General features: G+C 34.5%; 3 protein-coding genes across 3 annotated transcripts; 2 read left to right on the forward strand and 1 right to left on the reverse strand.

Annotated features, from left to right (window-relative positions):
* Positions 1–7,910: 7,910 nt before the first annotated feature.
* LOC113752452 (F-box protein At5g62510-like) lies at positions 7,911–8,924 on the reverse strand. The gene has a single exon (XM_027296563.1). It carries the CDS (start codon positions 8,922–8,924, stop codon positions 7,911–7,913), a length of 1,014 nt encoding a protein of 337 aa, XP_027152364.1.
* A 3,908-nt stretch (positions 8,925–12,832) lies between these two features.
* On the forward strand, positions 12,833–13,913 carry LOC113753991 (probable calcium-binding protein CML25). The gene has a single exon (XM_027298290.1). The coding sequence runs from the start codon at positions 13,088–13,090 to the stop codon at positions 13,655–13,657; it is 570 nt and encodes a 189-aa protein (XP_027154091.1). The 5' UTR covers positions 12,833–13,087; the 3' UTR covers positions 13,658–13,913.
* Positions 13,914–16,547: 2,634 nt separating this feature from the next.
* On the forward strand, positions 16,548–19,964 carry LOC113753564 (histone-lysine N-methyltransferase setd3). The gene is made up of 5 exons (XM_027297751.1): positions 16,548–16,884; positions 17,796–17,962; positions 18,296–18,595; positions 18,703–18,966; positions 19,439–19,964. The coding sequence occupies exons 1-5, from the start codon at positions 16,554–16,556 to the stop codon at positions 19,808–19,810; spliced, it is 1,434 nt and encodes a 477-aa protein (XP_027153552.1). The 5' UTR covers positions 16,548–16,553; the 3' UTR covers positions 19,811–19,964.
* The last annotated feature ends 497 nt before the right edge of the window (positions 19,965–20,461 follow it).

Consider the following 20,461-nt stretch of genomic DNA (forward strand, 5'->3'; position numbering starts at 1 on the left):
CCAAAAGTACAAGTTTTTCACTATTTGACTTGCAAATACTCCAGTGGGAAATGGACTGGATCAATGGATACGAAGTCGTTTTTTTAACAGTCAAAATGATCGTACATTTGTTTTATAACTAATGGTGGCATAAAGTAAGGATAAATGACTATCTATGAAAATGAAGCTTTAGACGCACAAGGATTTGGGACATAAGTACATAACTATATATTATCACAGATTGAATTACGCAGTATCTATATCTTTTATGCTGTCAATTGTGATTAGATCGCTGATAAGTGGTTTTAGCATTGAATAATGTCCTATACTCCTATTTAAGAGGGACTTTTAATCAGTTCAGGGGTACTCTAATACGAATTACAAACCAAAGAGTTGACAACTAGTTCAATGACAGGAAACACGGAAAAGAAATAAGAGGATGAAAAGGATAGTCGAAATGGGAAAATGAATTGGAATAGTGAAATTGACATTTTTTGTTTCATTTATAAGCGAAATTATGGGGTTATATACGCCTTTAGATTAAGAGTTTCTGAGTTTATGCAACGCACTCTCCAGCAACTACGTTTAATAAAAAGAGAGTATGGTTGTGAAATAAAATGTTCTCAAGTATCCCCTATTGGAACATGTGACATAGTCAATATGAGCCTTCTCAATTTCATATAATTTAAACCATTGCCTGCATTTCACAATTACTTTGATGTCTCAATTGCTAGTTAATTTTACTTACATTATTAGGGTAAATATTTATAATTTTACTTACATTATTAGTGTAAATTTTTATAATTATCTTTTATACATGTGATGTGTGACTACGTTCACGTACAGTATCGGCGTAATAAAAATTAATCAATATAATTAATCATTCCGGTGTCATAGAGTACAGAACTCCATCTAAGGAGTCAACTCCTTGTGCAGATTGGGTGTGAATATTTAAAGCGTTGAAAGATAGCTTAAATTCCCTAATAAGTGTTTGAAGTTAGGTCAGCACTACCAAAAATATTTGACTTGAAAAAGTCGCATTTCTGGTGAAGACTTCAGCAGTATTACTTAGTCATGCTGCCATCCGTATATAAGCACAAAATTGGGAGAGGAATTATGGCCCAAAATTATTAAAAGCATTGATTCTAAACAGATTTTATACAGGGGAGAAGCACAAGGGATGGGGAGGAAAGCAGCATTAGCTATGGCGTTCAATCTGCTGTGGATTGTCATTATTTTCTATTTAATTGAGATTTCAACAGCTCGAAAATTGTTGTCAAAACTTCCCGGCAAGTGAGTAAATTTCTTTTTTTTTTAATTGCCTTTCTTTTTGAATCTCCGATGTCTTCCTTTTCTTTTGATCAGAAATGAAAAGATTAAAAAAAAAGTGAACTTTATAACTTGTATTTTTCAGTTACGATTATGAAGCAAAGTTTAAGAATGATTTTGAAATCTTTTTTTTTTTGAAGCCCAAAAAAACAAAGAATCTTCTCATTGACGAAAACAGATAGTAGTTTGTAGAACCACAAAAAGAATCCACCACCATCTAACTACTCAGTAGTCACTACTCATTAAAATTACAAATTCAAATATCTAAAAACTATCAAATTATTGACACCGTATTATGCTTTTCTTTTCTTTTCTTTTCTTTTTTATAAAGAGTTCTTTATTTATTGTTTTTCTTCTTCTTGTTTTCTTTTTTTCAAACTACAGAGTACCGATAGGCGGCTCCCATCGGGGGCCTCATCATTAGGTCCAAATGCTATTTCTGAATTCCGAATTTCCGATGAAGACAAAACAATCGCCAGAAGAAGAAAGTAGAACAATCAGAATGGGCTACGTCATGGCAAGTTAGGATTGTGAATTTTTTTTTTTTTTGGTAATCCATTGTACAAGAGTTGCAAGTTCATCAAGTAGCTTTTTCCTTTTCTTATTGCTAAGTTAGAATTTAATATTTTTTTGGGGGGTTCTTGATCTTTTCTTGTGAAAAACACAATCTCAATCTTCTTAGAATTTTGAATCATTAGTTTCTCGTTTGATTAGAGGGAATTGAAAGGAGAGTGCAACTCGGTGTCAACAACGATTATTAATTGTTAAAATTAAGCATCCAACACACTAATATGTGCTTAACAAATAGTTTAATTTGGGTGGATTAAATATAATACGTGCTAATTAAAGTAATAAGAAATACTTCATCCGAAATGACTTATGCCTAACACAACCATTAACATATCCAAATCTTTTTGATAATTGGCAATTAGAAATAGAAATTCTTGGTTAAAACTTGTAGAAAAAAGAAGGGATAATTCAAATACCTCCCTCTAAAATTAAAAATTACACTCACCTCCCTTTGATGGGCACATTTGATAAATATTATAACCCTTGTCATTAAAAGAAAGTTAAAAGGGTGGGAAAAGGTAATGACACACAAAATTTTGTCAACTGTACCCTCTTTATGTTCTGAATGAAACATTTGCCACTTTGTTTATAAAAATTAATTAAAAAGAGAAAAAAAGAAAATAGTAGGGAACCTCTTAGTACAATAAAGTGTACATCTACAATTCTGCACTTTTTCCGTTAGAAGTAAGAAGAGTTGGACAGGTTGCAACGGCTTTATCTTGGCAGCATATAAGCTAGATAAACAATAAAAAAATGCATGCTATTTTCAACTCTTGGCATTCTTCCTCTCTATGGTAGTTGAGGAAAAATAAAATCAATTTTGCTTCTCGAGATGACAAAATCAAATTTACTTTTGCAGATGCTCACACCAAGAAGCAAATAAAAAAATATTATTGTTGAAGGCAATTTTTCCCTCACATTTTTGCAATAATATTAGCCACAACATTTTGAGGGCAAGTTGGTCATTAGGAGGCTTTTGGTGCTGACATGTTGTCACATCCGTCACAGATGGGAGGTAAGTGTAATTTTTAATTTTAGATGATAGTTAAGTGCAATTGTCAGAAACATTGCGGAAGGTATCTGAAATTATCCGAAAAAAGAAAAGTACTCAATGGAAATCACATTAAACCACTTGCTCCATAATTTACTTTTTCAACGTTAACTTTCAAGTTCTTATTTCTCTGGTAGAAGGTTTTATTCATATTTTTTTTCATAACAAAGGTGTCATAATGAAGTAATGTGACGGTGATGAAAACATAATTAATTATTTCAATTTTATCAGCGCCTCCTGCATTTCAGCGTATTACTATCTGGGTCGGAGAAGATTTGCAGCGCTTGAGGGTGGATCGTCTATCGACTTCAGCGTGTAACCTCTCTCCACGAATTCGTAGAAGCACACGTAACCGCAATCGGGAGCTAGCTATTGTCTCGTTAAAAACATCAAACACCATTTCTTCCCCACAGGCACGAAACCTGCAAAAATATAGAGTAGTTCCAAAAATATTTTCCCTGAACGTCCATCTGAACTGTTTATTATATTTTAGAGTTTTCCATCCAAAATCAGTTATCTTTAGATTTGCAATGCACCGCCAAGGGCTGATCTTTCATGTAATTGAATATAACTAGTGTATATTGAGAAAGCCAGGCATCAACCTGCAGTACGGTCTTTCATGCACTATAACTCATCTTTGATTCTTGTCAAGGAATTTTGTGCTTCATTAGTGCTGTATATATACACACCAGCCACAGTCATGGATCAATATGAATTGCACTTGAGATTCTCGGTGACATGTTTTCTATGCCAACCCAATGCCACCTATAATATTACGCAAAGTGTCTTGTTATTATTTACACTTTAATTTTCTAATAATTCAACTTGGTTTGGTTTAACACAAGTGTAAATAATAACATGACACTTGGCGCAATACTATAGGTGGCATTGGGTTGGCATAGAAAACATGTCACCGAGAATCTCAAGTGTATTAATTGAGCCCATCTTAGCAATATTAATTGCTTTTTGGTTTGGTAATAGATAACCATGGATGGATTGGCTGAGTTTCAATTTTCGGCCGTTTCAATACACTAAGGCAATTAAATTTTTTATAAACTTGAATTTCTTCCAGGTTACGAATAATCCTGCTAAATTAATTTGAAAAAGGAATTCAAATTAATTTTTCTTGCGCTATCAGTGTAAATTTTTACATTTCTCTTATGCGTACACATGACGTGCCTACACTATTAGTCTAATAGTAAAAATTAATCTGTACAGTTAATGAATGAATGAATGTCAAAGAGTACCGAACTCTATCTAAGGAGTGAACTTCTTGTGCAGATTGGAAGGTTTGAAAGATGGCTTAATTTACCCAAGAGTTTGAAGTTAGATCAGCACTGCCAAAAATAATTGACCTGAAAAAGTCACATTTCTGGTTTAAACTTCGTCAACATTAATCGATCATGCTGCCCCGTGTATAAGCATGCATGTTTGACACATGAACAATTACAAAAGGGGAGAGAAATTAAGGCCCAAAAAATATTAAGCATTAATTTTAAACAGCTTTATTACAGGGGGAAGCACAAGGGATGGGGAGGAAAGCAGCATTAGCTATGGCATTCAATCTGCTGTGGACTGTCATTATTTTCTTTTTATTTGAGATTTCGATTGCTCAAAAATTGTTGCCAAAACCGCCGGCTGAGTGATTTTTTTTAAAATTTTTTTAATCTCCAATGTCTTCCTTTCCTTTTGTTCGGAACTCAATAATATTAAAACATGAAGGAACTTCGTAACTTTTTTGTCAGTTAGGATTATAAAGCAAGTTTACGAACGAATTTCAAAGTTACTTTTAATCTTGGCAACATCTGAACAAATACAATTAACTCTACAAGTTCTAACCACGAATTTTAGTTGATAATACGTTCTAAAACTCTTAGTAATTATTGGTCGTAAACATAGAAATACGTCTTTTTGATAATTGGTGATTAGAAATTCTTGGCAGAAACTTTTTTAATCCATTGTTCAAGGTTGCAAGTTCTTCCTTATTATCTTACTGGTTAAAATTACGTGGGTTCATGATCATTTCTAGTGCAGTCAATCTCAAATTCTCAATCTTCTCAAAATTTTGACTCTTCATTTCTCGTTTGGTTAGAAGGAATTGAAACAAGAATGCAACGCAGTTCGACAAAGATCAATGACTGGTACAATTAGCACCAGTATTTACTTAAAGAATAGGTTAATTTGGGTGAATTAAATACGACACATGCTAAAGTAATGGAGTGTGCGGAATACTTTATCCGAAATGACTTTTCCCTAACGCAACCATTAATATGTCCAGATTTTTGACAATTGCAATCAGAACTCGTAGGAAAAGAAGAGAACTAAATGAAGATCACATGCAACATTAACTTTCAATAATCCAGGTGATGCTAAAGCAAAAGGTTCTGAAGACATGGAAAACCCAACGAAAAAAAAAAAGAAGGGAAAGAAACGACACGAATATAATTATCAAGAAAAAAAGGAAAAGAAAAGACGCGAATGTTGATACGATATTAAGATTCTTAATAATTCTTCGATTAATATTGACGAAGGAAAAGGTAAATAAAGATTTCATGAAGTAATTTGCTTCAAGTTCTTATTATTATTATTATTATTTTTTTGCTACTGTGGTGGAAAACCAAAATGTCTATATTAATCTTGTATATGAGGTGAAAGCTTTATTAATCTTGTATAACAGATTTTTCATACAAAGATGCCATAATTATATCTTGAATTAATTTGGCGATAATGAAAACATAGGTTTTTTTTCCCTTCTGCATTTTAGGATACTTTGTCCTGAGATGCTGTAGACGCACTGGTGAGTATGACGGTATCTGACAGCTATTTTCTTGTCAAAAACATCGAACGCCGTTTCGTCTCCACAAGCACGAAACCTGCAAAAATATAGAGTACTTCGAAGAATATTTTCCTTGAACGTCCAGCTGAAGTTTTGTCGAGGGTGTAAAGTTTTCCATCCAAAATCAGTATCTTTAGATTGGCAATGAAGTTCTAAGTTCTCATGACTCAAAGCATTGCATATAACTATTGTATACTGTTCAAACCAAGCACAAACCTGGGCTGTCTGAACCAAGTAAAAAATCAAAATAATGACCCAAGGAGCTGTTCTATTGACAGCAGTATTCCTCATCTTTGATTTTTATTAAGGAATTTTGTGCTCCGTTAGTGCTGTATATATATATATATACACACACACACACACACATCAGACACAGTCATGCATCAACATTAATTGAGCCCATCTTAGCTCATATTAATTGTTTTTGTTTTGCTAATAAATAACCATAGATAAATTGGCTGAGTTTCAATTTTCGACCGTTTCCATTCACTGAAGCAATAAATTTTTAAGAAACTTGAATTCTTTCTAAGATGCGATATAACGCTGCTGATGAAATTCCGTTATGTATTGCTCCCCTCCACACACAACACCAAACACAACATTTAAAAAAAAAAAAAAAAAAAATCCATTATGTATTAGATCCTCGAAATGTGCTTTATCTTTTGACGTACTTGATACCAACAGTACCGGTTTTTCACTATTTGACTAGCATAAAATCAATGGAAAAATGGACTGGAACAATGGATACGGTATCGAATTCCACTCCTCAAATGCTCACACATTTTTTTTTAAAATAAAACTTAAAATATATTAGGAGAGTTCGTTAACCTATGCATAGATGATCCTAAATGCTGATATAAATTACAAAATTTAGTATTAACGACTAACGTGAGAATGAAGCTTCAGACAAAACAAATCTCGAGGAGATATTTAACTATTATGACAAATTGAATTAAGTAGTAGCTACATCTTTTTTGTTGCCAACAGGATCATACTACTAACAAGGGCTTTCGGCATTGAATAAAATCCTACTTTAATCAGTTCCGGGGAAGTGTAATGGAGACCAAATAGTTTTAAATTAGTTCAAAGACAAGAAACTTGAAAAGAAATAAGAGAATGCATGAAAAGGAGAGTTGAATGTTGGAATAGTGAGATTGACATTTTTGTCCTGTGTAAGCTAATTAATTGTGGGTTTATATTTGTCCTCCTCTTGGTTAATTAAGATTTTCTGACTTCGTGCAATGCATGCTCCGGCAACAGTGTATCGCTGTGATATAAAACATTCTCAAGTATGCCACTATTTGATTATGCAACAAAGGCAATATGAGCTTTTTCAATTTCATATGATTTAAACCATTGATTGCACTTTACAATGATCTCAATGTCTCAATCCCTATTAGAAAAAGAAATTCTAAAGTAACTTTTCTTAAGCTGTTAGTGTAAATTTTTTTAATTTGCTTATACATATGACATACTGTTACGATTGTTCACACAATCAATGTAATAAAAATTAACTTGAATAGTTAATTACTGAATGTCAAAGAGTACAGAATTCCATCTAACGAGCGAGTTTCTTATGCAGATTGAGCTTGAATATTAAAAGATTTCAAAGTTACTTTTGATCTTGGCAAAATCTCAGCAAATACACCGTATTACACATGCTTTGCTTACTATAAGGAGTTATTTATTTATTTGTTTTTCCATTTTTTGAAATTATAGAGTACCTACGGGTGACCGCCTAGCCTCACCCTTGGGTCCATATGCTATCTCCGCATTGCCAATTTCCATGAAGACCGAAACACCGACGAAAGGAGAGAGTAGTATAATCAGAAAGGCCTATGTTATAGCAAGTTAGGATTGTTAAAAAAAATAAAAAAAAAAAGGATAAAAAAAAAAGTTAGGATCGATTGTCAGTTTTTATTTTTGTAATCCATTGTATAAGAGTTGCAAGTTCATTACTTTATTCCTTGTTATTTTGCTAGTTAGAATTACTTGGGTTCATGATCTTTTTTAGTGCAGGCAATTTCAAATTCTTAGTCTTCTTAAACTTTTCACACTTCGTTTCTCATTAGATTAGATTGAATTGAAACCAAAGAAGGCCTTAAAAGTTCAGACATCAGTTGCGTTTTGGATACTTGCCCGTCTTCAGTTGACAATCATCTCTGGATTCAACCTCCAACATTCTGGCCACGGCGTATCCACAACAATCCACTTTCCACCCTGAAAACATTCTTCCAATAGCCAAGTCTTTTCTCCTTCAGCGCCATGAATCAGAGCAAAGCGTCCCCCAACCGCAAAATGCATATAAATACCAGCTCCTCCTCCACCTCCGGGAAGAGGCAAAAGTTGAAAAACTTGACGACTTAAATCAAAAGCCAGTATTCGGTATTCCAGAACGGAAGAAGACATTCTTAACCAGATGATCATGTAGATGATGCCATCGATGCTACAGTAGTTGTCAACGAAGCCGAAGATTTTGCAAAGCTCTTGTGGGAGAGAACATTTAGTATTTTTCCAGAAATTATTTGATCCCAAAGTCAAAACTTCTGCATAACTAAGGTTTTCGGTACCAACAGTACTCAATCCCATCCCCACATCCACATGAGTGATGCTGAACACCTTGTATTTCTTGATTGAAACCTCGAACCCCAGACAGTAATCACTCGAGATAGACCAACTGTGTTTTCCGGCTTGGATTGTCATATTTTCAATAACCTTCTTCAAGTCCGAACTGGGATTTCGTTGGGGAAGAGTAATGGTTTCATTCATAGTAGGGTTCCATATAATGTTGTTACAACATACTAAGCCTTCAACGGGTTGCCCTAAGATAAATTGATTTGTTTGGAGAATAACCGGCGCAGCAAGAGGAACAACGGATTTGTCTTGTAAATTCACTAGGAAGAAATCATAATTTTTCCTTCTACCATGAATCATTATATCTTGTGAACAAGACTTGCGAACCAAGAGTTTGGTGCCACGCTTATGGGAGCCAACCCGAAAAGCGTCAACGAATTCTTGACCTTCGATCATGCTGCACCAATGCCTTGAAACACACTTGAATCTCATGAGTGATTTTGCTGGAATTTCTTGGAGTATTTGTAGAAGGATCTCTTCTGAAATTGAAATTGGGGTGTCAAGATTCCCCTTAATCCGTTTCATCTTGTCAATAACTTAATTTTAATGTTTTGTTAAATATTAATGTGGATGTGAAGGTTGCGATATCTATATATACACGACTTCAGGTCATGGCGGTGTTTCTTTCCTTTCCTTTACTGTAAAGGAAAAAAAATATAGAGTTAGGTTGAAATTTATCTTACGTGCTAGCACTTACTATTAACTTAGGAATCGTTTTCTTCTATTTCTTTCCTTTTTACACAAGATTTATCCATAACTTAATAGGTTAGAACTCTTAGGTCTTCACACTTAACTAATGTAAACGAAAAAGAAAGTTATTTTTTAGATTGGTGATCAACAAATGCCAATTTTTTGAGTGGGAAATACTGTGAGCTCAATCTCACTATGTTATTCACCTCTCCAACTGGCAACTGAAGGAAGTCAAGCATTTAAAGATTTGGGCTTCGCAATTCGGGTAATGTTCCAAGAGATGAGCCTTGAATTAACTTATAATGTCGATTGTTGAGATATTTTGTCGTTTCAACAACAAAGTGCTTCTCCAATTAAATCCACAGGCTCAAAATGAGGGGTTATACATGTTCCAATATAATATCTCTACATGGCTGAACTTGAGTTATATAAGGATTTTACTCTCAACTGGATGTGTTTTCTTATCTGTCATGAACCCTTCAACTTCAAGACAACTAAGGACTAAAGGTGCATTTGATAAAATTAAATCTTACAATTTAAAATTTGAAATTTGAATTCATTAAATTACTGAGTTATTAAATACTAAATGTGATACATTTGAATACATATCATATTAGTGCCACTTAATTAAATTTAGATATTCTATTTTTTATTATCAAACAAGTCTGAACATGTTAATATCTAAAACCATTAAATTTAAGTGCCGAATTGAATTATCAAATAAGGTCTAAATTTTTTTTCTTTTTTTCTTTTGTAAGAAACCTTCATTTTATCAAGGATTTGGCACGAAACGAGATCAGGTTGGTCTTAATTAAAGAATAAAACATTAATTTCAGTTGACGGTGGGCAATTCTAAGAAAGAGTATGTTTCAAAGCTAATTAAAAACGAAAAACATGAATATGAAAGAACTGAGGAAAAATAATGAGCTTCGGTATCTAATATTTTGATGGAATTCTTTCCTTGATATAAATTGGGTTCACATTGCTTCTTAGCATAATGTATTAAAATAACACTCGTAATCTATTATTTACCAATCATTAGTGTAACACCAAAAGTGTCAATCTAAGTCAAAAATAGCAAACTAGAAATTTAGAGGCTGACAAGTGTCGAACCTTTACAATAATAAATATCTATCCCTCATAGGAGGTCCAGCGGTAAGCGGGCTCTTAAGGATCCTTGAGGTCTTGGGTTCGAATCTTATCCTGAACTTAAACCCCTATGAATCTTACCCTGGGTTCGAATCTTACCCTGGACTTAAACCCCTAAGACCCTTGATGTGCCGGCTCGGATTCTAAGGGTTCGAGTCGGGGCATGTTCCGGGTTACCAAAAAAAATAATAATAATAAATATCTATTCGAGAAAAATACAATTTCTGTATATAGTTATGAGTAGGATTGAATCCATAGGGATTGGGGATAATTTTGTCTCTTCTAGAGCTCAGAATATGGAGGAATTTTTATAGAAATATGAATAATTAAACAAATCAAATAAAAAGGCCTAACTAATAATTTACTAAAAATGAAACAATAATAAATAAACTCTAGCCAAGAAATAACTTCAAAGATGATTCACTCAATTGATTATGGATACACTAATAATTTCATTCACTCACTGATAAACAAGTTATAACTGTTAAACAAGCGATGACAATCAACTTCTCCTTACTGTATCGTGATCAAAGTACGACCGTTAATCACTTCCCTAATCAAGAAATAACCATGCGTGCGACCGTAGAGTTTAATTCCCCAATTGCCTTTAGAATTAGAGAAACCCTGTTTTAATCAAATAATACGCTATGAGGATTATTTTAAATTAGCACATATGTTCCCCTGACACAAATCCAATCATGTCAGTCATCACTAATTTAAAGTAATTAAACAATTATAGATTTAATTGCTCTAATTAATTTTAGGCTATTTGATTTAATTAAATATTGGACACTCTTGATATTCAAATAAAATAATAACAATAAGAAATTAAATCAGAGAACATACAAATACCAGTAAATAAAAGAAATAAAAATAATCAATTCGATTTTATAATTTTAGATAAATCAAATCCTCCGTTTTTCTTGACTAAAAAAGAAGTTTAGCTCATCTCCATGGAAAAAGAAGAGAACGTTTCTAATTGTCTATTACAACCGAAAGAAAGAATATGACTACTAGTCTGCCGCCCCTTCCTAACGAAGATATAAGGAAACGACTAAAGAAGAATGCTACTAACTAGTCTCCTACTACTACTAAACTACTGCTGCTAAAACGAAACCAAGGCAATTGTTGGCTCCTTCGAGTATTAATCACACGGCCCTAACCGTCTTATCCTTTTCCTAATTTTTAGCTTTGTGAAACAAAATAAACTTCCTCCTTGAAAAAAGGAACCCTTCACAGATAATGTCAATCGTTTACTAAATAAATAAAAATCTAATTGACAAAGAAAGAAATTTTCTTAGTCTTCAACCTTATGCCTGCTCGGAATCCGATTTGTATTAAGAAATCTCTACACGTGAATCCCAAATCATTTGGACTTGACATCAATTCTTGTAAAATCACTCCTTTTTATCACTTTTTGCTCTACCTCCCTACAATTAGCACCAAATATCAAATATGAATAGAATCTGCCAATTAAAATAATATTTGGTAAAATAAAATAGGGAGATAATCATAAAATTTATAACAAAATTGCAACCCATTAGAGGCCCAACAAGAAATAATTATTCTTTGAGGCCAATAAAAATGGAAAAGGAAATGCTCACCTCCGAAAAAAGTGTTAGGATCATTTGGGATCATATTTGCAAATTAAGACCTCCTATTCCTAGAACTAGAAGTTTTAGTTGGACTAAATGGTGCAAGTTTGTTTAATTCGTAAATAAAGATTCCTAACTTTACTGATCCCGTTTGGATTGCATTTTCCATGATTTTTCATGGAAAAATTATTGTAGTGATTTAATGTATGTGAGGGAAAAATGTAATAGGGAAATGTGATCACGAAAAATGATGCAATTTTTCGACAGAAAATGACAATCCAAACAGGCGGTTGTGATCATGATTATGCGTGGACCACATGCTTGTTGGTCATATTATTGCATTACTTCACTGGTGTCCATAAACTTAAAGCTACAATCTATTGTAAATTTTAGACCTATTTAAGGGTCTTATGGCTCACACTAGAACACTAACGTCTGAAAAACTGTAAACTCCATCTCCCATAATTGGTTGGGTTCTTGTCATTTTCCCTCTCCTAAACCAAACTCCTCAAACAATTTTAATTTGGGTAAATTATCAAGGCAGCTCCCAAATTATTTCAATCATTAATTAGCTTCTGGCCTCTTATCTATTTCAAGTCTCGATTGACCTTTTAAAAGTTAAAAAAAAGGCATCAAATTTTAATTATTTAATTCATTTTCATCATTAAATGTTATAAATTTAACAACAAAGTCTCATGAATCCAATGGTGAAACCGGACTGAAGAATCAAAATTCAATGCTCTTTGTTATTGAAGAACCAATTTGAGATTTGAAATAGATTAGGGGTTAAAAGTTCATGATTGGCTTAGTTTTAGGAGCTCCCAAGGTAATTTATCATTTTATATTTTGTATATCATCTTTTCCACTTTTTTAGGAAAATATCATCATCATTTTTCACCCTTTTTTCTTTGAAAAGAGAATCAATACTCTAAATAATAGACCATATACATCCCATGATCCATCACCGAAGTGTACGAACGGTCATCCCACCCAATTCTCCCTCTCCCCCAACCCCTACTACTACGATCGTCATTTCGTCGTGCTTTCACGCAGTCTTCTAACAAACAACAGAATTTCAAGAATCCGGAGATTCCAAATCTATCCCCTCCAACCCAAAGAGTCCTCCTTTTCCCTCATTTTCCAATCTTTTCCTCCATTTAGAAACATCGCAGATAACCAAAACCAATCCTTCACCAGTGGTTGTTCTTGATTTCTGGTTTTGGTTTCATTCTTGGTTTAATCATTTGAAAAAGAATGGGATTAAAATCATTGTTCAATCGAAAGAAAAAGAGATTGCAACAATCACCTTCAGCAGCAAATCCATCACCAATGCAGTCAAGATCGTCATCAGTTCAATCCAGAGCGAGAATTGAGGAGGAACTCGAGCAGGTTTTCAAGAAATTTGACGTCAATGGTGATGGAAAGATCTCTGCATCTGAACTTGGCCAAATAATGGGGAGCCTTGGCTATCCTACGACAGATGAAGAGTTGCATAAGTTGATGAATGAGGCAGATTCAGATGGAGATGGATTCATTGATTTGCAAGAATTTATCGAACTCAATACGAAAGATATCGATTCGGATGAAGTCATGGAGAATCTCAAGGATGCATTCTCTGTTTTCGATATAGACAAGAATGGCTCAATCTCTGCTGATGAATTGCAGAATGTATTGAAGAGTCTTGGTGAAGAATGTTCATTGGCTGAATGCAGAAAGATGATTTGTGGGGTTGATGCAGATGGTGATGGGATGATCTGTTTTGAGGAGTTTAAGGTTATGATGATGATGGGATCACGTTTTGATTCTTCTGAGCCTAAGGCTTAAGGAAAAACGATCATCATTTGATGATTAGAATTTCCCCATCTTTTTTATGTATTTTCCCCTTTTGTTCATTCCGATGCTATTTGGTTAACTACATTAGGAATTCTGATGCAAAGAAAATTTAGTCTAGTCTTTTGACGTGTGGATGTTTTGGGATCCAAAATTGGGAATGCAAGTCTTCAAGATTGCTCTTTTCTTTATCTCCAAAGATGTATATCACTTATTATCAGATATGCAATTATCCTTTCCCCTTTTGTGATTCGGATTCTTCTTTCTAAATCTGATTTCCCTTTTGAATTTTCAATATTCTTTTCATCCAGATTCTTGGAGATGTCATATGTGCGTGTTTTGGAGGTTTCTAGGTTGAATATGGTGTTGATCTTGTATGACATAAGATTGTTGTTGGATGTTATGTTTGCTAATCCTTTTTTTTTTTAGTAGGTTTTCTGCAGCCTGCAATCCATTAATTTTATGTGAAAATCAAGTTTGAATGCTTTAATCTCCTCTCCCTGGTCGGTTTACTTGGAATTATATGGCTGCATCCCTGAATAAAATAAAGAACAAAGTAAAAGGGATCTATTAGTTCTTGGAGGATGGTATGAGTAAACAAGTAACACAATTATCCTGATCCTGTCGTATGCTGTTGACTGGTTGAATCTGTGCTATAAATATTGGTTTTCAATTCTCAGGCTCTTTAGGCCAATTATTCAACTGCCAATCTCAAGATTCCTTGTGTCAGGGATATAGAGCAGCAGCACAGAAGCACAGGCTTTTACTGCATTCTAATATGGCTATACTAATCATTTCTTATTAAAGAAATCTACATTATGGTGATTCAGATATCTTAACTTTGAAGATTTCTATACTGTTTGAAACTTGAAAGACAGCATTTGGACTGGAATCCCCAAAGTTGACATGAATGACGCAGCAATTTATGGAAGTTTTTAATGTATGTTGGTTGTACAGAGCCAGGTGGTGTAAAACTACAGACTTATGAATTGGCTGATTCAGGGGTGTACTGCAGAATCTTGACCATTGCAGAATTTTCTGCAGTTATTACTATTCAGAAAGAACACTTTTTCCATTTGGCAGCATTCACCAATGAAAGAAAATGCGGATCTTTTGAACTAGATTCTACCCACTTCTTTGACTTCCAATTGATGTTACTCTTTTGAAAGAAAAACTGCAATTTCTGAAATGTCCTTTTTTTTTCATGTTGTTGTCTGAGACTATAGAACATATCTACTTCTGCTATTTCCCTTATAATGCCACATTTTTAACTTCCTGTCTTTTGGAATTTTAGGTGATGACATCTTGACCATTACCGGGACATTCATTTATGAAAATTTGACTTTTGCTTCACCTGTAATTCCTGTACCACATTTAACCTGATTGTCTGCAACAATCAGGGATCAAACAAGCAAAATCAAAACTTTCAGAGACCAAAACCAAAAAATATATATATAAATAAATAAATAACCACAAAAAATAAGAATGCAAAAGGAAAGGTGTGAGAATGAGAATGTCAAGCCTGTATTCAAAAGCTGTAAAGGGTTCAATTCTTGGTAACGGTCTTTTGGAATATGTCTCTGTCCTGCCTAACATTAAAGAAAATCTCTTCAGTTATTAGAAATCTGCCCAACACTTGTTATGAACTCTTTTTCCATTTCCACCTGATTGAACTACAAATAGTGTTGATTTTATCATACCAACTTAAATTGCCAGATTTTAGATGTACACCCAACTTAAATTGACTGCATAAATGTGAACCAACTTAAATTGCCAGTCTATTTACATATTTTGGTTTGGCCTCCTCATTTTTCTTTTTCTTTATTTTCTAAAAATTATAAACAATGATTTTTCACTTACTCCCTTGATGACTTGACCTCATGAGTCAAGTCATGGATGGAGCGTTTTACTAATTAAACTACGCTTGGTTGTCAGTTTGGCCTAAGGCTGCAAACGAACCGATCCGCTTGCGAGTGGCTCGAGTCAAGCTCGATCAATATCGAGCTCGAGTCGAGTTCGAGCTCAAAATATTAAACTCGTCAGACTCGCGAGCTCGAGTATATATATATATATTTATTTATTTATTTATTTTAAGTATATTTATTTATTTTTTTATTTTAAGTATATATATTTTTAATTTTAATAGTAAAATTGCATATATATCCTTAATATTTTATTATTTATTAAGAAAAAATATTATATTATTTATTTTTTTAAAAATAAAATAATTATTTTTTATTTTTTTCGAGCTCGAGCTTGAAATTGTCAGCTCGTCGAGCTCGAGCTCAAGTTCAATGAAATTATATCGAGACTCGGCTTGATTAGACCAAAACTCGACCCGACTCGACTCGTTTGCAACCCTACTTTGGCCTCCTCTTGAGAAGTTACCAAACCCAAATTCATGATGCATTGACATGATAACAAACCAAATCAATTCACAAAATTTACCAACTTGATGAATGAGCTAAGGGTCTCGACCTGATCGCAGTGTCAGTGTCAGTGCATAATCAAATCAAGTTGTTGACTACCCAAAACTACCAAACTAATTTTTTTAACATTCAAAGGAGATTCAAAACCGAAAAAAAAAATTCTCAAATTTACTTTTTACTTAAGATTAATTTTTTCTGCATCATCAACGTATACACTGACAGGTTGGAAGCATTTGAATTTGAACATCAGATTTTACCTACACCATTACCTTGATTTTACCAAATGTGTGAGGTTTGATTTTGATAACCTTTGTACTTATTATAAGCTTGGGCTTTACTCTATTTTCTGGTTAGAACCCAGTGGGCTTATCTCCCATGAGGATTTGGCCCTTTTGATAATCCAAGTCCAAGCACCAAAACACTTGAGTTGAGATGATTTCCGATTAGAGAGAAAACCCAAAATGTCCACCAAAATTATGTTCATGGCCTCTTCACTATTCCAAGTCCGGCCACTGACCTGCGCGGCCGCCGGTGGCCTCTCCTCCGGCCGGTTGGTCCCGCAGCCACCAGACTTAATCAAATGGGTGAAAAGAGAAGGTGGGTTTGTCCACCAGGCGGTGAGGGTAGCACAACAACTAGATGGACTTGGCCTGATTGCAACTGCAGAAATCCCAAAAGGGTCTGACCTGATTGTTCTTCCAGAACATATTCCGTTGAGGTTTGAGGCTTCTGAAGCTGATTCTGAGAAGGGGTCCTACTCTTCTTTGATTAAACTTGCTCAGCATATTCCTGGTATGAATTTTTTCCCTCCCTTTTTTCCTTTCCTTTTGCCTTAGTCAAGATTGGATTTTTACTGTTTTTCCTTTGTTCTTGGATGTGATTATGTTTGTACTCTAAAATTTGTAGGTTATATGGATTAATGGTTTAATGGAACTGTTAAGTATAGGATTTTAGTGTTTTTTTTCCCTTTTTCTGGGTATAATTTCTCGCATTGCAAATAAGATATATTAAACTCGGTGATATTTTTAAAACTTTTGTCACATGGGAATAAAGTTGACAAATTTCTTTTGTTTGTCATTGAATTTCACTGACAGATACATTCATGGATGCACATACTTTCGGTTAATGTGTGGTGGTTGGAAAAGAATTGAGCATTTCAGAGAAAATTTTAACAACTAAGAAAACTATAGAGAAAAATAAAAACAAGGAAGAGAATAGAGCATGAAGATAAATGATGCATATACAGAGGATACCCTGGCTAGGCCTTCTTTTGATTACAGGAAATGCTCTTTTATGGTCAACTTTCTTTACAATGTGAAAACTTTTCGTTGCATTTAATGCAATTTTTGGGGAAAAGTGGAGAAGAGAATGTTTTTCTGGGTTTCTTGTTGCATAGCACTGCAGAACCAGTTCTTGTATTTCCGGGGTACTAAGTGTTAGTGATGATAGTTGTGTAATCCTAAAATTAATGATTTCTAGCTTCTGTTATTGCAAGTGAGTTGCATCATACTGGTGCTGTCTTTTGCCAATGTTAGTGTTTCTATTCTATGTGCTGAATTTTCAAGTCTTGAACTCATTTTTCCTGTATTTTAGCATTTAGATACCACTTTCTCTAAGCATAGGTTGGTGACTCTATTCTTCATAAATTAGGCTATTGAATTTTGAATATAAGGAGTAAACTCGACTCTTGGAGAATTTGACAGAGGAGCTTTGGGCTATGAAACTGGGTTTGAAGCTCTTGCAAGAAAGAGCAAAAAAGGATTCCTTCTGGTGGCCATACATCAGCAACCTCCCCGAAACTTATAGTGTGCCAATTTTCTTTCAAGGAGAAGATATAAAGAACTTGCAGTATGCTCCGCTCCTTTCTCAGGTACCTTCTTAGACTTGGGCTCAGTGTGCATTTTGATTTAATTGGAATTTAATGCCAAGGGCATATAAAATTGGGAAATTTGGTCGGCTAGTAGCAAGTGAGATAGCATTTTTAGGATTTTCTGTTGTTGAATCTTCTTTAGTACCACCTCAAATCTGTAAAAGCCATTAAGAGCAACTAATTCTTTTGGATGTGTTGCTGTCTTTCAGAAAATCCAAAGTAACCAAATGTTAAATGCTTGAACTTAAAAGTATAGTGAAAGCTTAATTTTTCCATGCTCTGATTTCTGGATATATCATATTGGTTGAAAGAAGTTATCGTTTTTTGTTCCAGGTGAACAAAAGATGTCGGTTTCTTCTTGACTTTGATAAAGCAGTGAAAAACGAAATTGAAAATCTGAGATCAGAAGATCACCCATTTGGAGGCCAAGATGTGGATGCATCTGCACTTGGTTGGGCCATGTCAGCAGTTTCTTCTCGAGCATTCCGCTTGCATGGTAATAAACTACCAGACGGGAGCCATATCAATGTCCCAATGATGCTTCCACTCATTGACATGTGCAACCACAGCTTCAACCCAAATGCTGAAATTGTGCAGGAACAAGATACAGCTAATGGGAGGATGCTTGTGAAGGCACGTAATTCTGTTCTACTTTGTGCAAACAATTGCCTTTTCTGCTGAAATCGTAAGATGGCAAAGATAAATTATTCGCTTGGTTTTATGTGCTCCGTGCTCCTCAGGTTACAGCAGGAATCCAAATAAAACGAGACGACCTGTTAATACTTAACTATGGAAATTTAAATAATGATCTATTTCTTCTAGATTATGGGTTTGTGATACCTTCAAACCCTTACGACTGTGTGGAGCTTAAGTATGACTCAGCTCTTCTGGATGCTGCTAGTATGGCTGCTGGCATATCATCTCCTAACTTCTCTTTGCCATTACCATGGCAGCAGCAAATTTTATCTCAGCTGAGTCTACATGGAGAAGATGCTCAACTTAAGGTTTGTGATGCTGCTTATCTTTCATTATCCTATTTTTGGATGAACTAGAAGCCAGATTCCATCTTTAATTGGATATATATGTATATCCTGGGGACACATACTTCTTAAGTCCATATTATCATATGCATCTAACCACTTCATATTTGTTGCACAGATTAGAACTATGTTGCAAAAGAGTTACATGTGCCATTGTAATGATATTCCATAAGTTGTCTCAAATATTTGCAAAAGTTGCTTTTCATTTGAAAAATCATCTTTGCTGCTTCACATGAACTTCTGAAGTCCATTTAGATTTAGAATACAGTAGTGTATTTTGTTCAACTACATGCACTAATTACCTAACAGCTTTTTCAAGCTTGACCTTCACTATTAAGTCTGAGAGTTGATTGCTTCTGTTTTTATTTGATTACTTCCTATTCTCCTCCCTCCTTGGCAGCGAACTGAAATTAGCTTGTTTTCTCACTGTTAAAAGATAAGCTTAGGAGGATCGGAGTTAGTCGATGGCCGTCTATTGGCTGCACTGCGAGTTATCCTATCAAATGACAAAGAGGCAGTTCAGAAACATGATTTGACCACACTTAGATCATTATCTGCCGAAGCCCCCCTTGGAATATCAAATGAAGTGGCTGCTCTTCGCACCATTATTGCGCTGTGCGTCATTGCTCTTGGACACTTCCCCACCAAACTCATGGATGATGAATCCCTATTGAAACAGAGCGTGTCTGCTTCTACTGCATTGGCCATCCAATTCAGAATCCAAAAAAAGGCTCTTATCATTGATGCAATGAGGAATCTTACAAGGAGGGTGAAGTCACTCTCTTCAAAGGAATCAGTTACTTTTTAGGCATAGCAGTATTCACTTCCGGCTTTAAAAGTTTTAGATATGGTTTGCATTTCAAAATATGCTCAATGTTTTAGCTGTATCTTTCCAATGTGAACAAAAGCGCTAAACTGAGGATCATTTTGAAGTGGTATGGATACAGAGAAAATTGCTGTTGCAATGTGCTTCAAGCCTTGATGTGCAATTCAACCAAAACTAAGATCTTCCCTGCTCTGGAATTTACCATATGGACCTAATCTAATTCATGATAGCCAACCGGTCATCCAAATGGGGAGTCTCCCTGGCAACTTCTCCCTGTTCAGAATATTAGAATAAGTATCCGGTATCAGATAGGCATCTTGAAATTCTTGAGTTTTTATATATGAAAGGATAAAGTTCAATGCACAAACAACTGTCATTCCAAAAGCATTAATTAGGCAGAAATTAACAGAGGAAAAATGAAAATTTCCAATGCTCGGAGCAGAAATCTAAAAGAAATGCCAATTTCTAGCTATTTTAAGTCTGCTTCTGCACACAAGTAGAATGGGATGCCCTATCAAGACCATCATTATAGCAACAATTTGTTGCATCAGCATCTTTGAGTATATTATTAATAATTTTTTTCTAGTATAGAACGAGAGTTTCCTCTGAGCCTGGGTGAGCATCTCCCATAAT

Source organism: Coffea eugenioides, chromosome 11, assembly GCF_003713205.1.
Source record: "Coffea eugenioides isolate CCC68of chromosome 11, Ceug_1.0, whole genome shotgun sequence".
In the NCBI taxonomy this organism is placed as follows: domain Eukaryota; kingdom Viridiplantae; phylum Streptophyta; class Magnoliopsida; order Gentianales; family Rubiaceae; genus Coffea; species Coffea eugenioides.

What these genes read in the sequence shown, in the direction of transcription:
- LOC113753564 (XM_027297751.1), top strand. Translation starts at nt 16,554, where the DNA reads ATGTCCACCAAAATTATGTTCATGGCCTCTTCACTATTCCAAGTCCGG. An exon ending in ATGCTCCGCTCCTTTCTCAG is followed by an intron (nt 17,963 to 18,295) that starts GTACCTTCTTAG and finishes TTTTTGTTCCAG; the next exon opens with GTGAACAAAAGATGTCGGTT. An exon ending in ATGGGAGGATGCTTGTGAAG is followed by an intron (nt 18,596 to 18,702) that starts GCACGTAATTCT and finishes CGTGCTCCTCAG; the next exon opens with GTTACAGCAGGAATCCAAAT.
- LOC113752452 (XM_027296563.1), bottom strand. Translation starts at nt 8,924, where the DNA reads ATGAAACGGATTAAGGGGAATCTTGACACCCCAATTTCAATTTCAGAA.
- LOC113753991 (XM_027298290.1), top strand. Translation starts at nt 13,088, where the DNA reads ATGGGATTAAAATCATTGTTCAATCGAAAGAAAAAGAGATTGCAACAA.